At 47.4% G+C, this 20,461-nt stretch overlaps 1 protein-coding gene across 1 annotated transcript in view; it reads left to right on the forward strand.

Moving 5' to 3' along the window:
• trpn1 (transient receptor potential cation channel, subfamily N, member 1) overlaps positions 1-20,461 on the forward strand; it is a 208,366-nt gene that overhangs the window by 123,581 nt on the left and 64,324 nt on the right. The window contains exons 6-12 of the mRNA XM_080194604.1: positions 2,272-2,370; positions 6,409-6,510; positions 10,719-10,820; positions 13,243-13,341; positions 14,827-15,027; positions 16,808-16,909; positions 19,294-19,392. Coding sequence (XP_080050730.1) covers positions 2,272-2,370; positions 6,409-6,510; positions 10,719-10,820; positions 13,243-13,341; positions 14,827-15,027; positions 16,808-16,909; positions 19,294-19,392 — 804 coding nt within the window. The remainder of the gene's footprint in view (positions 1-2,271; positions 2,371-6,408; positions 6,511-10,718; positions 10,821-13,242; positions 13,342-14,826; positions 15,028-16,807; positions 16,910-19,293; positions 19,393-20,461) is intronic.

The following is a 20,461-nucleotide window of genomic DNA, read 5'->3' on the forward strand; positions in this document are numbered from 1 at the left end:
CAGTCTCAGGATAAGGGGCGGATCAATCCCCACAGTGGAGTAGGAGGCCATTCGGTCCATCAAGTCTGCACCAACCACAATCCCACCCAGGCCCTATTCTCATAACCCCATGCATTTATCGCAGCTAGTCTACCTGACTTGGGAGAGGCAATTTGGCATGGCCGATCAACCTAGCCCGCACATGTTTGGAGTGTGGGAGGAAACAGGAGCATCCGGAGGAAATCCACGCAGAATGTGCAAACTCCACATAGACAGGGACCCAAGCTGGGAATCGAACCTGGATCCCTGGCACTGTGAAGCAGCAGTGCTAACCACTGTGCCACTGACAAAGAACAAAAACAGCCCGGGAAATAGGCCCTTTGACCCAACGAGCCCACGCCGCCATTTTAACATTACCAGTCCCCCCTCCACCCATGACCCTTATCTATGAATATGGCATTCCACATTGAGGGAAACTAATTTAGGGACAATTTATTACCTCCAATCAGCCTAATAGCACATCTTTGGGGTGTGGGAGGAAACCAGAGCACCCGGAGAAAACCCACGAAATTTCTCCCCTCAAAACTCTGGAATTCTCTACCCCTGAGGATTGGGGATGCTTCATTGTTGAGAATATTTGAGGCAGCGATAAGGAGATTCTTGGTGTGTCAGAGGATGAAGGGATATGTCGGGATATGGAGTGGGGTCGTGGGGGGGCTGGGGGGGGCGCGGGGGGTTGGGGGGTTGGAGGTTACTGTGGAGCTGAAGCCCAAGATTAGCAACAGTGATATTGAAGGGGGCTCAATGGGCCATGTGTTCTGTACATGCTCCTATTTCTTGTGTTGTTGTGTGAATAAACTTGTCTGCATTGATCAGGAAAGAGTTCTGCTGTCTAATTCACTGTCCAGCTCTTGATGTATAGGCTATGGCACTTCAGCTGCACATCCAAGCATGTTTCTCCCCAGAGGCCATCAGAATCACAGAATTCCTACCAAGCAGAATGAAGCCATTCAGCCTGCAAGGACAGTAATCCCACCCAAGCTCTATCCACGCAACCCCATGTATTTACCCTGTTAGTTCTCCTGACACCAAGGACAATTGAGCATGGCCAATCGACCTAATCCACACATCTTTGGACCATGGGAGGGCACTGGAGTACCCAGAGGAAACCCACACAGACATGGGGAGAATGTGCAAATTCCACACAGACAGTGAACCAAGGCCAGAATTGAACCCAGGTCCCTGGCGCTGTGAGACAGCAGTGTAAATCCCTGTGCCACAGTGCCGCCAGCTTTGTTAAGTACTTCTCGTCCTTTAATTCAGGCATAAAATTTAGTAAAGTCTCTGAAATCTTGTATTTGTTGTTCTTGGAATCCCAGGCTGCTTGCCCCATTTTCTATCTAATAGCAAGCACAGTAACAGCAAATCTCATACTGCAGCTGTTTTGTTTGGTTTGGAGATGATGTAAACCACATGTGCCAAGTCTGAACTGGATTTCTAGATTATTTGGGATATGTTTGATCTTGCATCTTCGTGCAAAATGGGCGTGAGTGAATTGGCAACCACTTTTGCATCTCTCATGATTATTTCCATTGCCTTTAATAAATATATAAAATGTTGCCTCTCGTCGGGCTCATAGAATCTCTGCAGTGCTGAAGGAGGCCATTCAGCCCATCGAGTCTGCACCGGCAACAGTCCCACCCAGGCCCTATCCCCATAACCTCACATATTTATCCTGCTAATCTACGCATCCCGGGACACTAATGGGTAATTTAGCATGGCCAAGGCACCTAATCCGCACATCTTTGGAGCGTGGGAGGAAACCGGAGCACCCGGAGGAAACCCATGCAGACACGAGGGGAACGTGGAAACTCCACACAGACAGTGTCCCAAGCTGGGAATCGAACCCAGGCCCCTGTGTGGCAGCAGTGCTAACCATTGTGCCACCGCTGCCCTGTAACACTCTTGGCATCCAGTGTGTTATAAAGTGACTTAAAAATCAGACACCTGCAACTCCATCTGGACAGCACGTGGATGGTGAGAGAAATGGAGTGAAAGGTCACTGACCTGAAGCATTAACTCTGTTTCTCTCTCTGCAGATGCTGCCAGACCTGCTGAATGTGTTCAGCATTTTCCATTTTTTATTCCCAATTCCCATCATCTGCAGCTTTTTGCTTTTGCAATCGGCTCACGTGGGTGTTTATTTCAGTCGAAGTTACAGGATCATGAGTTTTAAACATGTGTCACTTAAAATCAAAGTAAATCTCAACTAATCTCATGACTTGCTTTTAGGACAATGGCGACACAGTCTTGCATGTTTGCTGCAGGAAAAAGGACACAGAACTGGCTAAGCTCTTGGTGGAGCTGGGTGCTGGCGTTGATTTTCAAAATGTGAGTACACGATATAAGATTGTGAGGGGTATGGACAGGTGGGCAGAATTTTACGACCTCAACGCGCCTGTTTTGCAGGGGAAAGATGTTGTAAAATCGGGTACAATATGATTAGCGGGAACGGCACCGGTTTACACGCCCATTCCCACTTGATGAAAGAAAAGCTTCAACGTGATCGAGAACCCGCCCAAAACGGTGAAACATCGACTTGCATTCATTTGCATTCATCACAATGTCGTTAGTGAGCTTTACTCCCAATCGTCCCAGCTCACCAGCCTTAACCACCTCGCTGGCCACAGCCGGATCAGTCAGGAAAACATCTCCTCTGTAAAAGTCAGATTCCAGTGCTTGGTCAGTGAGGGTGAGCGAGGAGGTAAGTCTCTGCTTTTAAGCTGCTCCGTGTGTGCTGGGGGGCTGGTTAGTTCGTGGCTGACGTGTTTCGAGTCAGGTGGGGGTGGCCTGCGAGTGTGAGGGGGGTGGTGGTTGTGGGGGATGGGGGGGGGGGGGGGATGGGGGGGTGGTGGTGGTGGGGGTTGGGGGGGGGGGGGTGGGGCTAAGCCCAGACTGGCTCAGAGCACTAATCCTGTGTCTTAATGCTGACTCTGGGTCCTAGTGCAGACAGCAGCAAACGCTATTGCAGGTGGGAGATGGGCTCTGAAGTGGCAGTGCTACAGCCTCAGGACTTATCAAGCTGCACTGACTGTCGTCACCACTGCATGGGTTCTGAGTGTGTGTTTGTGAGTGGGGGGCAGGAGTGGGGGACTGTGTTGCCATTCTGGGATTTGTCGGGGAGGGAGTTATGGGGAATGTGTGTTGCTGGGGATCTGTCGGGGGGGGGGCTGTGGGATGTGTGTGTTTCTGGGGGTGTGGTGGGGGTGTGGGATGTGTGTGTTTCTGAGGGTTCATGGGGGAAGTGTGGGGAGTGTGTGTTTCTGGGGGTGTGTGGGGGGGGTATGGGGAGTGTGTGTTTCTGAGGGTTCATGGGGGAAGTGTGGGGAGTGTGTGTTTCTGGGGGTGTGTGGGGGGGGTGTGCGGAGTGTGTGTTTCTGGGGGTGTGTGGGGGAAGTGTGGGGAGTGTGTGTTTCTGGGGGTGTGTGGGGGAAGTGTGGGGAGTGTGTGTTTCTGGGGGTGTGTGGGGGGGGTGTGCGGAGTGTGTGTTTCTGGGGGTGTGTGGGGGAAGTGTGGGGAGTGTGTGTTTCTGGGGGTGTGTGGGGGGGGTGTGGGGAGTGTGTGTTTCTGGGGGTGTGTGGGGGGGTGTGGGGAGTGTGTGTTTCTGGGGGTGTGTGGGGGGGTGTGGGGAGTGTGTGTTTCTGGGGGTGTGTGGGGGGTGTGGGGAGTGTGTGTTTCTGGGGGTGTGTGGGGGGGGTATAGGGAGTGTGTGTTTCTGGGTGTGTGTGGGGGGGGTGTGGGGAGTGTGTGTTTCTGGGGGTGTGTGGGGGAAGTGTGGGGAGTGTGTGTTTCTGGGGGTGTGTGGGGGGTGTGGGGAGTGTGTGTTTCTGGGGGTGTGTGGGGGGGGTGTGGGGAGTGTGTGTTTCTGGGGGTGTGTGGGGGGTGTGGGGAGTGTGTGTTTCTGGGGGTCTGTGGGGGGGGGTGTGGGGAGTGTGTGTTTCTGGGGGTCTGTGGGGGGGGTGTGGGGAGTGTGTGTTTCTGGGGGTGTGGGGGGGGTGTGTTTCTGGGAGTCTGTGAGAGGGGGATAGGGAGTGTGTATTGCTGGGTGTCTGTGAGAGGGGGATAGGGAGTGTGTGTTTCGGGGGTCTGTGAGAGGGGGATAGGGAGTGTGTATTGCTGGGTGTCTGTGAGAGGGGGATAGGGAGTGTGTATTGCTGGGTGTCTGTGAGAAGGGGATAGGGAGTGTGTATTGCTGGGTGTCTGTGAGAGGGGGATAGGGAGTGTGTATTGCTGGGTGTCTATGAGAAGGGGATAGGGAGTGTGTATTGCTGGGTGTCTGTGAGAGGGGGATAGGGAGTGTGTATTGCTGGGTGTCTGTGAGAGGGGGATAGGGAGTGTGTATTGCTGGGTGTCTATGAGAAGGGGATAGGGAGTGTGTATTGCTGGGTGTCTGTGAGAGGGGGATAGGGAGTGTGTATTGCTGGGTGTCTGTGAGAGGGGGATAGGGAGTGTGTATTGCTGGGTGTCTATGAGAAGGGGATAGGGAGTGTGTATTGCTGGGTGTCTGTGAGAGGGGGATAGGGAGTGTGTATTGCTGTGTGTCTGTGAGAGGGGGATAGGGAGTGTGTATTGCTGGGTGTCTGTGAGAGGGGGATAGGGAGTGTGTGTTTCGGGGGTCTGTGAGAGGGGGATAGGGAGTGTGTATTGCTGGGTGTCTGTGAGAGGGGGATAGGGAGTGTGTGTTGCTGGGTGTCTGTGAGAGGGGGATAGGGAGTGTGTGTTGCTGGGTGTCTGTGAGAGGGGGATAGGGAGTGTGTATTGCTGTGTGTCTGTGAGAGGGGGATAGGGAGTGTGTATTGCTGGGTGTCTGTGAGAGGGGGATAGGGAGTGTGTATTGCTGGGTGTCTGTGAGAGGGGGATAGGGAGTGTGTATTGCTGGGTGTCTGTGGAGGGTGTGGGGAGTGTGTATTGCTGGGTGTCTGTGAGAGGGGGATAGGGAGTGTGTATTGCTGGGTGTCTGTGAGAGGGGGATAGGGAGTGTGTGTATTGCTGGGTGTCTGTGAGAGGGGGATAGGGAGTGTGTATTGCTGGGTGTCTGTGAGAGGGGGATGGGAGTGTGTGTTGCTGGGTGTCTGTGAGAGGGGGATAGGGAGTGTGTGTTGCTGGGTGTCTATGAGAGGGGGATAGGGAGTGTGTATTGCTGGGTGTCTATGAGAGGGGGATAGGGAGTGTGTATTGCTGGGTGTCTGTGAGAGGGGGATAGGGAGTGTGTATTGCTGGGTGTCTATGAGAGGGGGATAGGGAGTGTGTATTGCTGGGTGTCTGTGAGAGGGGGATAGGGAGTGTGTATTGCTGGGTGTCTGTGAGAGGGGGATAGGGAGTGTGTATTGCTGGGTGTCTGTGAGAGGGGGATAGGGAGTGTGTATTGCTGGGTGTCTGTGAGAGGGGGATAGGGAGTGTGGTTTTTGTGAGTTGTGTTTCGGGACTCCTGTGAGTTTTTCGCTCCTACTGCTTATCCCGCCCCTTGAAAATGGGAGCAAAAAGTAAGAAAGTGCCCCCCCCGACCACAACCCCCACTTCCTTTGAGTGGTAAACTATGTGGAAAGTTAGAAAGTAACAAATTTGCTTAATGTGAATAAGTCGGCCTTCAAGAACTACAGGTGAATGCCAGCTATAATATTGCAGTGGAGTTCAGCAAGTATTATTTTGAAATTAATTATCGATTCAGTGTCATTATCAAAGGATTAGTTAAAGTAGTAGCCATGGTAATTGAGGAAGTTCTACTCCTGAGGTTTTTAAAGGCAAAAGGTGCATTGACTTAATGGATGACTCAGTCGCTGGATTGAGGACTTATTCAGTAATAGAAGCAAAGTCAAATAGTGCTGTCTCAGGGAAGCAACTAGCCGGGTTTCACAAAGTTAGCCCCATGTTCTCTGTTTATCGCACAACATGCAGAGTGAATTGGTCCCTGTGCTTTGGTTTGATTATCTTAAAGGGGCACTGAGGAATTTCCCTGTTTTGCCTGGAAACTGGACAAACCCAGAGTGGATTACATTTTACATGTTCAGGAAATTGGTCTGAATCATAGAATCCCTATAGTGCAGAGAGAGGCCATTCGGCCCACTAAACCTGCACCGACAACGATCTCACCCAGGCCCTATCGCTGCAGCCCTACCTATTTACCCTGCTAATTCCCCTAAGGGGCAATTGAGCCTGGCCAGTCAACCTAACCCACACATCTTTGGACCGTTTGCTTTAGCTTTTGCATTTACTTAGCCATTCAAATATCATCCGGATGAAGGCTTTGCTTTGTCAGAATTGTATTCTAGCTTTAATTCAAAAAGCACAAATGACAAACCAACAATAACGTAACTGGTGATTTGCTGCAGAGTTACTTTGCTTCAATCTCTGTTTGTTTCTTCAATTCAGGATGATGGCCAGACTCCCTTACATGTTGCTGCCTGTGAAGGCGATGAGTTTATGCTGAAGTTCTTCTATCAGTACAAAGCCAACCCAAACATTGCAGATAAGGTATGAGGATGCAATTGGCATCAATTAAAATAATAATAAATTTTCAATGTTTTCCGTCCAAATACAGGACTGAGTACTGTGGGAGAACTACCCTATTGATATTGTTGTCTTTTGGATGAAACCAAGTCCTCTGTGGACATATAAAATCCCATAGCACCATTCGAAAAATAGCAAGTTAACTCTTATTATAAGGAAAGATATTCTGGCGTTGGAGGCAGTCCAAAGAAGGTTCTTTAGGTTGATCCTGGATATGAGTGGATTTTGTTATGAGGAGAGATTGAGTTAGTTGGGCCTGTCCTCATTGGAGTTTAGAAGAATAAGAGGTGACCTTATTGAGACATGTAAGGTTCTCAGGGAGCGTGGCATGGTCAATGTTGGAAGTCAACACCTGACTCTCCAAAGTTTTTTTTTAATTACAAGACACAAGTCAAGAGTGTGGTGGAATAATAATAATAACTGGCGAGGCCAGCATTTATTGCCAATCCCTAGTTGCCCTTCAGAAGGCAGTGGTTAGCTATCTTCTCGAACTACTGCAATCTTGTGATGTAGGTACACCAATAGTGCTGTTAGGGAGGGAGTTGCAGGAATGTGAGTCTTTACAGGTAACCAAGTCTTAAAGGTACAAATAATGTGCGTGGAGAGAGAGTTAAACACAGGTTAAAGAGATGTGTATTGCCTCCAGCCAGGACAGTTAGTGATCACAAGGCAAGAGTGTTCTCTTCCTGTTGGGGAACACTTCAGCGGTCACAGGCATTCGGTCTCTGATCTTCGGGTAAGCATTCTCCAAGGCAGTCATCACGACACACAACAACAGAGTCGCTGAGCAGAGACTGATAGCCTAGTTCCGCATGGGCGCAACCGGGATCTTGGGCTCATCTCTCTGTTATCCCTATGACTTGCCTGGGCTTGCAAAATCTCACTAACTGTCCTGGCTGGAGACAATACACATCTCTATAACCTGTGCTTAACGCTCTCTCCACTCACCTTGTCTGTACCTGTAAGACTTGATTACCTGTAAAGACTTGCATTCCAACCATTATTTTGTAAATTGAGTTTGTGTCTTTATATGCCCTGTTTGCGAACTGAAATCCCACTCATCTGATGAAGGAGCAGCGCTCCGAAAGCTAGTGGCTTGTGCTACCAGATAAACCTGTTGGACTTTAACTGGTGTCATGAGACTTCTTACTGTGTTTAACCCAGTCCAACGCCAGCATCTCCACATCATGAAGGCAAGCATGCCATATGCTTTCTTAATCACCTTGGCCATCTGTGTTGCCACTTTTAGGAACTATGGACCTGCACACCCAGTTCCCTCTTAATGTTAATGTTCATAAGGGTTCTGCCAGTCACAATTTAATTCATGCCTAAATTTGATCCTCCAAAAAGCATCACGTCTCATTTGTTCGGATTAAACTCCATCTGCTATTTTTGTGCCCAAGTCTCCAATCTATCTATATCTTGTACACTCTGACAATCCCTGGCACTATCAGCACCTCCACCAATCTTTGTGTCACCTGCAAACTTACTAATCAGACCTCCCCACATTTTCCTCCAGGTCATTTATATATACTGCAAACAACAGAGGTCCCTGCACTGATCCCTGAGAAACATGACTAGCTACAGATCTCCATTCTGAAAAACACCCTTCCATTGCTATTCTCTGTCTTCTATAACCAAACCAGTTCTGTATGCATCTAGCCAGCCCAACCCAAATCCCATGTGATTTTTGTACCAGTCTGCCACGTGGGACTTTGTCAAACGCGTTACTAAAGTCCGTATAAACTACATCCACATCTATTATCCTTGTCACTTCTTCCAAAAACTCAATCAAGTTGGTGAGACATAACCTTCTCCATGCAAAATCATGTTGCCTGTCGCTAACTAGTTAATTTTCTTTGAAATGTCCATATATCCTATCCCTCAGTATCTTCTTCAAATCCTTCCCACCACTGACATCAGGTTTACCAGCCTGTAATTTCCTGGATTATTCCTGCTTCTTTTCTTAAACAAGGGAACAACATTGGCTATTCCCCAGTCCCCTGGAACCTGACCTGTGGTCAAAGAAGCTGTGAAGATATCTATTAAAGCCCCAGTTATTTCTTCCCTTGCCTCCTGCAGTAACCTGGGATAGGTCCCATCCCTTCTGGGGGCTTGTCTACTTTAATGTAATTGAGGATATTCAACATTTCCTCCTTTGACATATTTACATTCTCTGTAGCATTCACACACCCATCCCTGACCTCAACATCTGTCATGTCCTTCTTGATGAATACCGATACAAAGTACTCATTAAGGATTGCACTCACTTCCTGTGGCTCCACGCATAACTTCCCTCCATTGTCCTTGAGAGGGTCTACTCTTTCTCTTGCTATCCTCTTGCTCCTAATATATGCATTAAAAACCTTGGGATTCTCCTTGACCCTCTTTGCTATAGACATTTCATGGCCACTTTTAGCCCTTCTAATTCCACATTTAAGTTCCTTCCTATTTCACTGTATTCCTCAAGGATTTTGCCAGTTTTTAGATTCCGAGACTTGTCGTAAGTTTCCTTTCTCCTTTTGAGTAAGCTTACAATTTCCCTTGTCATCCATGCTTCCCGAATCCTGCCATTTCTATCCTTCATTTTTGCAGGGACATGCCTGTCCTGCACTTCAATCAATTGACCTTTAAAAGCCTCCCACATATCAGACATGGATTTGCCTTCAAATAGCCACTCCCAATCCACATTCTCCAAGTCCTGTCTAATTTGGATGTAATTAACCATTGCCCAATTAACAAAGAGCATAGAACAGTACAGCACATTACAAGCCCTTCGGCCCTCAATGTTGTGCCGAGCTATGTCCAACCCCAAGATCAAGCTATTCCACTCCCTATAATTCTGGTGTGCTCCATGTGCCTATCCAATAACCGCTTGAAAGTTCCTAAAGTGTCTGATTCCACTATCACAGCAGGCAGTGTATTCCAAACCCCAACCACTCTCTGACTGAAGAATCTACCTCAGACATCCCTTCTATATCTCCCACCATGAACCTTAAGCACCCTCGTTCAAGGGCCACTCTTGTCCTCATACACAACAGTCTGAAATCTTATGGAATTATGATCACTAAGCCCAAAATGCTCCCCTACTGAAATATTGATCACCTGGCCCAGTTCATTTCCCAATACCAAGTCTAGTATGGCCCCCTCCCTGGTTGGATTGTCAATATACTGTATGAAAAAGCACTCCTGGACGCATCTAACAAATTGATCTCCCTCCAAGCCCCTAGCTGTAAGGAATTCCCAGTCAATATGGGGAAATTAAAGTCACCCACCACAACTACTCTACTTTTTTCACACATTTTCAGTATCTGACTACACAACTGCTCCTCTGTCTCCTGCAGAGTACAACATTGTGAACTCCACCCATAATGCCTCACTATAAGATCTCTCCCATGTCTCCTCCCTCAACACCACTGTGATGTGCTCCCTAATCAGCAATGCAATTCTCTCCTTCTGTCCCGTCTATAACAATGATATCCCAGAATCTTAAGCTCCCTTTAACCATATTCCGTAATTAAAATAACATCATAATTCCACGCAGTAATCCAGGTTCATCTGTTTTACCCATTACACTTCTTGCATTGAAGCAAACGCACTCCAGACTACCAGTGCCATTGAGCCCTATGTCCCTCTACTTGCGCTTACTCTGCGCTATGTTTATCTCAGTCTCACTTTCTTCCCCAGTCCCTACACTTGTGGGCCTGCTGTTCCGATTCCCACCATAGGGGAGAAGGGAAGGAGAGGGTGCAGAATATAGTGTTACAGTCAGAGCTAGGGTGTAGGCCCCCAGATTGTGATAGTGGGGGATTGAATGTTGGTAATGCCACTGAATGAATCATTCCCTTGAATCTTTTCTGCCTCCTCACTAATGCCTTCACATTCTTCCAAAAGTGTGGTGCCCAGAATTGGCAAAGTACTGCAACTGAGGGCAAGCCAAACCTCTGGATGGATGGATGAATTAAGATGTAGAATAAGGCTTTCCTCATGCAATGTTATTTATTCATGATCAATGAGATGTGGATTGTGTGAAATAAAATATTCAATCTGCAAGTCTTTAATATACGCAGCCAGGACAAACAGAGGGATAAGGAGCTCTTGGTCAACAAAATTGAATTGAACTGAATTTGTTATTGATTTAACATGAATTGATGTTTCTACCTATGGTACAGCTGGACCGGTCTCCGTTACACATAGCTGCAGAACGAGGACACACCAATGTGGTGGAGGTATTGACTGGGAAATTCAAGTCTAACGTGTTGGCTCGCACCAAGGTACCTCCCTCATTCACAGATTTCAAATGCTAGCACAGGGTGGCATGGTGACACAGTGGTTAGCATTGCTGCCTCATAACACCAGGGACCTGGAGCACCAGAGTTCCATTCCCGGTTCGGTTTACTGTCTGTGCGCAATCTGCACATTCTCCTCATGTCTGTGTGGGTTTCCTACGGGTACTCCGGTTTCCTTCCAGAGTCCAAAAGATATGCCAGTTAGGTGAATTGGCCATGCTCAATTTCCCCTTAGTGTCAGGGAGACTAACTAGGGTAAATGCATGGGGTTACGGGGAGAGGGCCTGGATGGGATTGTGGTCAGTGCAGACTCAATGGGCCAAATGGCCTCCATCCTTCTGCACTGTCAGATCCTATGATTCTATGACTCCTGTTCCAGAATTTACAATAGTGATGGCTTATCTTGAATCTGAGTTAGGCACAAGTAGACGAAAATGATGGACAGGTCAATTGGTTAAATTTTCCCAATCATCTCAGTGCCCTTATTCATGGAGAGTGAAAACAGAAAAATCCAAGTGCAACAACTGGAAAAAAATTGCTGCAGAAATGAAAAACCCTCTTTCCCTGTTGGAAAGTCATCAGGGTTTTCAATCTATCCTGTTACTAGCTGATATTAAATATTTACAAAAGTCCACCCAAGCAGCTGAGTAAAGGTAATCAACCCAAAAGAAGCTGTTTTGTTAAAACTGAATCAATATCCCCAGTTGTGCAGGAAAAAAGACGTGGCTGTGTGGTTTCAAACAATAGTTAGCACTAATGCCTCAGAGTGCCAGGGAGCTGGGGTTCAATTCTGGTCACTGTCTGTGTGGAGTCTGCACATTCTCCCTGTGTCTGCATGGGTTTCCTCCAGGTGCCCTGGTTTCCTCCTATAGTGCAAAGATGTACTGGTTTGGTGGATTGTCCAAGCTAAATTCCCCCTTAGGGTCCAAAGATGTATAGATTATATGGATTAGCCATGGTAAAACGTATGGGATTATGGGACTGGGGGGGAAAGGACCTGGGTAAGGTATTCTGTCAGAGAGAGCCAGTGCAGACTCACTGGGCCAAATGGCCTCCTTCTGCACTATAGCTATTGTATGGGATTCTGTGATTAGGTCATTCCCACCTGGGTAAGAGCAGTTAAGTAAGAAGAGGTCTGGGATTTGGATATCTGCAGGTTCACAAATCCATGAAGGTTGCGACACAAGTGGAGAAGGTTGTTAGGAAGGCTTATGGAATGCTAGCCTTTATAGGAAGGGGTATAGAGTATTAAAGCTGCCGTCTAATGCTTCTGTTGTATAGAACGTTGGTTCGACCGCATTTGGAGTACTGCGTCCAGTTCTGGTCACCTTACTACCGGAAGGACGTGGAGTCTCTGGAAAGGGTGCAGAGGAGGTTTACCAGGATGTTGCCTGGCATGGAGGGGCTGGGTTACGAGGAAAGGTTGGAGAAACTGGGACTTTTCTCCTTGGAAAGATGGAGATTGAGGGGGGACATGATAGAGGTATATAAGATACTGAAGGGAATAGGTAGAGTCAATAGTGAGAGACTGCTCCCTAGACTGGGTACAATTACGAGAGGTCATGATTTAAGGGTGAGGGGGGAGAGATATAATTTGGATGTGAGAGGAAGGTTCTTTACGCAGAGAGTTGTGGGGGTATGGAATGCGCTACCGAGTAGGGTGGTGGAGGCAGGAACGTTGGACTCGTTTAAGGTTCAGTTAGATAGACACATGAGTGAAACGAGGATGGAGGGTTATAGTAGGGGCTATTAAATAAGGTTAGAACCTCGGGAGACACCGGAAATGCAGATTTGTAAATTAACGTTTTTGTCTTTTTATTCTGCAGGTGGAGGTCCACCTCGTGTCAAACGAGGGGCATGCACACGGTGGGTCGTGCGTGGGCTGCTCTTGGAAGTTCCGGGAGTGGCCTAGTACTTCGTGTCGGTGTGTGTGCTTGATCCTGGACCGGTAGACGGGCGCCGCAACAGCTCGGTGACTAGCACTGCTAGCTGTGCAGATACATGGATTTGGGCCTGTGTCTGTGGGAGTTTGCGCATTCTCCCTGTGGTTGTGTGGGTTTCCTCCGAGCGCTCCGGTTTCCTCCCACACCCCAAAGATGTGCTCTTAGGCTGATTGGTTTACCAAATTGACACTATTCTCCCCTGAATCTGGCTAAGTCAGGGGTTCCATTCGTAGACACGCAGGGTAGAATAGGTGTAGGGTGATGCGGCGGCGCGGGCTTGTTGGGCCGAAGGGCCTGTTTCCCGTGCTGGGTTGTTCTTTGTTCTTTGTTCATCTCAAAGCCGCACGAGAGAAAACATACACCCACTGTGGCTTCAAGCTCCCCATGCCCTTATTTCTCATTAAATACTTTAAGCCAATTAATACAGACTCAACAGATATTGTGAATTTTGTATATTGTTGCAGGATGGAAGTACCCTGATGCACATTGCCTCACAGTGTGGCCACCCAGACACAGCACTGGCATTTCTGAAGAAAGGGGTCCCTTTGCATATGCCCAATAAGGTAGAACTGATTATTCTTTGCAATGTTTCATTGACTTCCCTCACTTTGGGTCTTTGACCATTGATGCTGTGGGCACAGATTTTCTGCACCAAAAATGAATGTATAAGGAATAGCGCTGGTTGGAACTATTCCTTATATATTCACCAAACCTCCTATCTTCTATGTTTCTGTATAAACCTGCCCTCCCAATGGGGAACAGTTTGAAAGGAGCATGACTTGGAGATTGATAACACTGATTTACCAATCAGCACTTGCTGTGAGCTTGACTGGGTACATGTAGCAAGTGAATTTACCCCAACTGGCCTGATTCCATCCGACTATATCATATTCTAAGGAATGAATAAGAAAATCCATTGAAAAATGATCATGCACCTCCCAGGAGGCAATCTTATCAAAATTCTAAGTATTGAACAACTGTGAAAATGGGAGAGTTTCAGATCCATCTTCAGACAAGTTCCAATCTTACACCACTTTGTGCAAAAAGTGATTTGCAATCTGTTTCCTGCCAGCAGTGGGAGGGGATGGAGACCAAGGTAGCTAGAAAGCTGGCTGCTCACCACAGAGGGTGCAGTTGCACATGCGCACATTTCTCTGTTCTGTGCAGCAGAACTGCGATATCTATCAGTCACCTCCCCACCCCACCCCCCGGCCTCTCCAATATCACTGGTTGATCAGCACGAAGAGCCAGTAAAATCGTGAGAGAGACAAAAAATTGGGTTTGTGCCTGGTTTCTCACCTCTCGCAATACTATCGGCACTGTGAAGCTGGCATGATCAGCCTCAGACACAAGGCTGATTATAATATTTAAATATTACCCATGAGCCAGGGACAGAATTGTCCAGGTTCACTTGCCTTAAAGGCCTTGCCGGTGGGTCCTCACGAGTGAGGATCACATATGATCCCCAGCAACTATGACTTGTCGTGATGGCTTCACCAGTGGGACCGGGGGCCATTGAGCCTCCCTCCCCCAGAGGGTTAAAGGTGGAGGCAGTGCCAGCCCCTATTCTGCCAGCCTGGCACCGTGGTACTGTCCACGGTCCAAGGGATGAGCCTAAGGGGTGGTGGTGGGGCCTGAAGAGGAGGGGACAGGGTCTGAAGGAGTGAAGCCAAAGGACAGGCAGGAGGCACTTCGCACTCGGCAATTGGGGATTGTCCAGGGTTGGGAAACAGAGGCAACGTTCGGCCAGGGTGGTGGAGAACTGGAGTGGCCATTGTCCTGAGATGGGGGCGGCAATCAGTGGGGAGAGTGCAGTGATCATGGGGAATGGGGGCGATCAGATTTGGGTGGCACTGTCAGAGGATGCGGGGATCTGATATCCAGGGAGTGGGGCAGTGAGATATCTCCCGACTGAAACAGGGTGCAATGCCTGGTCATGTTCCTTTTTTTTGCTGCAGAAGGCAGGTCCCTGTGTATGAATACATGTAACAAAGATTTTGTTGCTTGTTTCACTATTTTCTCATAGTTTTTCATTGTTCTCCCTTTAGTCGGGGGCAGTGTGTCTCCACGCGGCAGCAAGGAAGGGGCACACAGCTGTGGTGAAAGCTTTGCTCCAGAAGGGAGCACATATCGATGCTAAGACAAAGGACTGCTACACGGCTCTACACATTGCAGTGGAGCACTGCAAACCCATGGTAGTACAGACCCTACTGGGCTTTGGGGCCCAGGTGCAGCTTAAAGGGGGCAAGGTAAGATCAGTCATCGGTGCACTGACGTCCTGTAGAAATATTGATTAAATCAGCTCTGTTTCAGACACCTTGAGCCTGCATTTTCCAACTGTGAGATCACCAGTGGGGGCTCAATCTTAGAATCATAAAATCCCGACAGTGTAGAAGCAGGCCATTTGGCCCATTGAGTCTACATGACTCTTTGCAATAGAGCATCTTGCCCAGACCCTATCCTCACAACTCCATGTATTTATCCCATTAACTCCCTAACCTACATGTCTTACAATGTGAGCAATTTAGCATGGCCAAACCAACTAACCTGCACATATTTGGACTGTGGGAGGAAACCAGAGCACCCGGAGGAAACCCATGCAGACACGGGGAGAATGTGTAAAGTCCACACAGACAGTGACCCAAAGCCGAATTGAACCTGGGTCCTTGGCACCATCAGGGAGCAGTGCTAACCACCGTGCAGACATGATCCAATTTCTTATGTTCTTATGTTCTTATGAAAATCGAGAATCTTGCTGGTAAGATTGTGATTTCCGATTGTCACCATCCCTCACGTTTTGATGTGAACCTGATCTGAATACATTTTAGTAAATTTGAATATGATTATACACTCCCCTCACCAGGTTATCCCTCCCTCACTAGACTTTCGTACCTAGCCAACACAGGTTCACTCTGACGTTAACCTGTCGCGTGCGTTCACCAGAGGCTACACTGACCTTTGCTTTGCCAACCTGTGCCAAGAGTCAGTGCCAGGCTGGACCCTGGGGAGAGACTCATGTGCAGGGGCTCATTTATTTGTGTTGGTGGGCTTGTGAGCCCTGGCCTGCCCACCTAATCCCACTTACCAGCACTTGGCCCTAGCCTTGACTCTTATGGCATGCCAAGTACTCATCCACGTAGGTACTTTTTAAAGGATATGAGGCACCCCGCCTCGACCACCCTCCCAGGCAGCATATTCCAGATGTGACCACCCTCAGGGTAAAAAGGATTTTCCTTAAATCCCCACTAAACTTCCCATGGCACAAACCACGATCACTCTTTTTCTTTGGCAGTTAAAGGAACAAGATCTGTAGGGAAGGCTGGCCAGTGGAGCTGGAGAGTTCCACACCAGTTTTCACACCACAACTAACACTTGGCCAAATTCTCTGAATTATTAACAAGTGAATAATGATGGATTTTTATTTTCTAGTAGTTTCCAAAGGATGGGTCATGGTCTGGGGAATCAGCATTTATTACTCATCCCTAAATATCCTGAGAAAAGAATGGACCTTCTTTAACCAGAGCAATCCCCGGAGATACAAGTTTCTTTCTTTTGTGGCTTATCACCTCCAGTGAGTGCCCTGAAGTGAGCGTTAATGCACAAAGGAGGTTGAAAGATCGCGCTCTGTATTTAAATTAATGTTTATTTATTAGAGTTACAAGTAAGGCTCATATTAACACTGCAGTGAAGTTACTGTGACCATCCTCTCATTGCCACACTTTGGGTAGACTGATGGAGAATTTAGCACGGGCAATGCATCTAACCAGCACATCTTTCGGACTGTGGGAGGAAACCGGAGCACACCCACACAGACACGAAGAGAATGTGCAGCATCTGCACAGACAGGGACCTGAGCCGGGAATCGAACCCGGGTTCCTGGCGCTGTGAGGCAGCAGTGCTAACCACTGTGCCACGTGCCACCCCATTATAAAGCCTGAACCCCTTTGGTCTTCCTTTCATTTATCGTCTTGTCACTGGTATCAGCTAGTGGCAGATTGAGGCCCAGTGATGATGCCTTTCTCTCTGCAGGCTCAGGAGACTCCGTTGCACATTGCAGCTCGTATAAAGGACGGAGAGAAAGTGGCAGAGATGTTGTTAAAAAGTGGGGCTGATGTCAATGCTGATCAGGAGGTGAGTATGCCTTTCTTCTAATGAAAACTACTCATTAGCAATACAAACCGCACTTCACATTGTAGCTCGAAGCTTGGACAGTTGGGCTGTAATTTACTCTGGGATTGTGATGAGATCTTACAGAGGAACAGTAAAAATTTACTGTACCATTCATTGTTCTTTTAAAACTCAACATAAAAAAGAAGCTAATGCGATGACTTAAAAACTGAACAGAGGTTGATGGTTTTCCTTGCTGCCCGTTATAAAAAGCAATTACTCTGCAATTGTGAAGAACGTTTACATTGGGATGAGGAGTCCGACATACATTTTATTGCATTATCTGTTATATCCCTTTCCTAACATCGCTGTGGGTTACTTACACCACATGTGCTGCAGCAATTCAAGAAGGTAGCTCACTACCTCATTCTCCAGGGCAATTAGGAATGGGCAATCAATTCTAGCCTGGCCAGTAACACCCACATTACATGAAAGGTAATTTAAACAATTGTTTTATCTTCCAGTGTCTATGTTAGCGCAACCTTGAAAAACGAAGGTACAGTTGTTGGCAATGTCTGTGGTATTAGTCCATTTTGTCAGTAATCTCTGTTAAAAAGCCTTTATTTCCCTTTTTCCTTTGTATTCATTTTTCTCCTTTCCTAAGGGTCTTTGACATCTTGCTGAAGTTCAGATCCACAGCTACCTGCAGCAGCCAAGTGGGTATTATTAGTTTACGTGCCTTGATCAGAATACCATTATACAGCTTCATCACATCAAATCCCAGACTGAACCTGTCCTCACCTGACATCCATGTACACATATAGGCATACACACATGTACATATATATGTTTATACACACACATATATAGACACACACCTGCACACGCATATGCATGTACACAGGTGTACACACAGACATATACACGCACGCATGCACATTTACGCAGACACACACCCACACACATCCATGTAAACACATGTATGTACACATATGTACTCAATATGCACATGCACACATATACATACACAAATTTATACATATATGCACACATTCACATATACACACATGCACATGCAATATACATGCACACACACAGAGGCACAGATATATACATGTGTGCTACATATACACACACGCGTGCACATATATTAACACAAACATACATGCACACATACATATGTATATGCATGCATACATATATTCACACACACACATCCATACACACACAAACACATACATGCACACACATATAACACACACATATGCACACATATATATACTCACATACACATACACACACATATACACACACAGACACACACATTGACACAAACACACATATACACAGACACACACACAAGGTCCACAAGGTGCTCAGATGGGGTATCACTGTAATGATGAAGAAACAAACTTTTCCCTCTTGGCACAACAGAATAAACTATGGTTATGTCTCTGTCCACAAACTTATAATTAATTTAAATTGCTCTGTGTAGAGTCTGAAGTATTTTTAACATTTCCTTTCTTGCAAACAAAACTCAGAAAATGAGCTGACCATCATGTTTTATTGAAGGTGGATAGATTTCTACAGCTGGAGGGTAGGTCTGAGGTTTTAGTCCACCCCTGCTCGGCTGATTTGAGTTGGCACTGGCCAAGAATCATTGAGACCTCCAGAGATGTCAGGGGTAGGGGAGTGCTCCTTTGGCAGTGCCAGCCTGACACACTGGCAGTGTCCATTGGGAGACTGGTAGTGACAACAGCCGCAGAGCCCCACAGTGACAGGAGGAGGGGCATATCAAGCAGAAGGCCGGCTATAATTCAGGGGAGGAATTCAGAGCACAGAAATCTACTTGTGCCCTCTACTGCTATCATCAGGGCCTAAATCTGCACCCCTCTTCCCCACCGCCCCCCCCCGCCCCCCCCTGCCCCCACACCCTGTTGGTGGAAACCAAGTTTGGCAAGATTTTTTTGACTAAGGTAAGATGCGATTTTTAGGTCACCCAAAAAAAGGCATGAATTTCTTCCATTTTTATGCTTGTTCGGGACTTAGGATTGTTTTGCTAAGATCACCCCCTGTGATTCTATTCTGTAAGATAAATCCATGCTGAAAACCTGCGAGCTAGTCTCCTGTGTGAGTGCGGGGAATGAGCTTTCAGAGGGTGTAGCCTGTACTTGGCACAAAGATTTGAGAAAATTGGCACATGATGGTTTGTGTCAAACTGGTGTAAGTCAGTTGTATGTGAATTTCTTTGGCTCACCAAGATGCAACTCTGCTCTTTCACACCATTATGTCGGGAAGTTCCAGGATATCCTGGGTCTGTTGTCTGACTGGTTAGGGTTGGTTATTCTTCTCTGGCTGGAGTGAATTTTTTGGTGATGTGCTTGTTTTCTTTATTTTGATGTTGGCAGAATGGTGAAACAGCCATGCATGTCGCAGCGCGTCACGGCAACTTGAAAATGATCCAGGCATTGATCGAGGAGGGAGGGGATTTAACATGGCAGTCAAAGGTAAGCCCTCACTGCAGACAGATAAAAGGATAATAAGTATGTGCAGTAGCTTAACTTCCTTTCCAGGTAATGAGCCATAGTCCATAAAGGACACACGACACCTTTCCACATTAGACAGACAGAGAGAGAGACAAACAATAGCTATAAATAGCTGACACCACTCCACAAGTGTGGGACAAGGCTGGGGGGGAGGCTGATCTCCATGAATTACCATAGAGAGTCGAGTTTCATTCTGCATCACACTCCAGCCACGTAGTCACCTGAGCTAACTGACTCCCAACCTCTCCATGGTGGCAAGTGGTTAGCACTGATGCCTCACAGCGTTAGGGACCTGGGTTCAATTCCAGCTGTTGACTGACTGCCTGTGAGCAGTTTGCACATCCTCCCTATGTCTGAATGGGTTCCCTTTGGGTGCTCCGGTTTCCTCCCACAGTCCAAAGATGTGCAGGTTAGGGAGTTAGCAGAGTAAATATGTAGGGTTGCGGGGATAGGCAGAGGTGGGCCCAGGTATGATGCTCTTTCGGAGAAATGATACAGACTCAGTGGACCAAATGGCCTCCTACTGCACTGTGGGGATTCTATGATAAATTAATATAACAGCATGTGGGCGGCATGGTGACACAGTGGTTAGCATTGTTGCTTCACACTGCCAGGGACCCGGGTTCAATTCCCGGCTTGGGTCACTGTCTGTGGGGAGTCTGCGCATTCTCTCCATGTCTGCATGGGTTTCCACCGGGTGTTCCAGTTTCCTCCCACAGTCCAAAGACGTGCTGGTTAGATGCATTGCCCAAGCTAAATTCTCCCTTGGTGTACCAGAACAGGTGCCAGAGTGTGGCGACTAGGGGATTTTCACAGTAACTTCATTGCAGTGTGAATGTGAGCTTACTTCTGACTAATAAATAAACTTTGACTTTACTGTGGTCCCATATGTCTGTGTCCGTGCCCCATCTTACTTCAGCTGAATGCTCTTCAACTCAACTGTCCCATTTTCCCCAATTCACATTGGGGAAAATTAGTTTCTCTTCAATTCCTGCAGGTGGAAATATCTTTGCAAGTCTATCGTATTTGA

Source organism: Carcharhinus amblyrhynchos, chromosome 8 (genome assembly GCF_965287045.1).
Source record: "Carcharhinus amblyrhynchos chromosome 8, sCarAmb.v2.hapA, whole genome shotgun sequence".
NCBI lineage: Eukaryota > Metazoa > Chordata > Chondrichthyes > Carcharhiniformes > Carcharhinidae > Carcharhinus > Carcharhinus amblyrhynchos.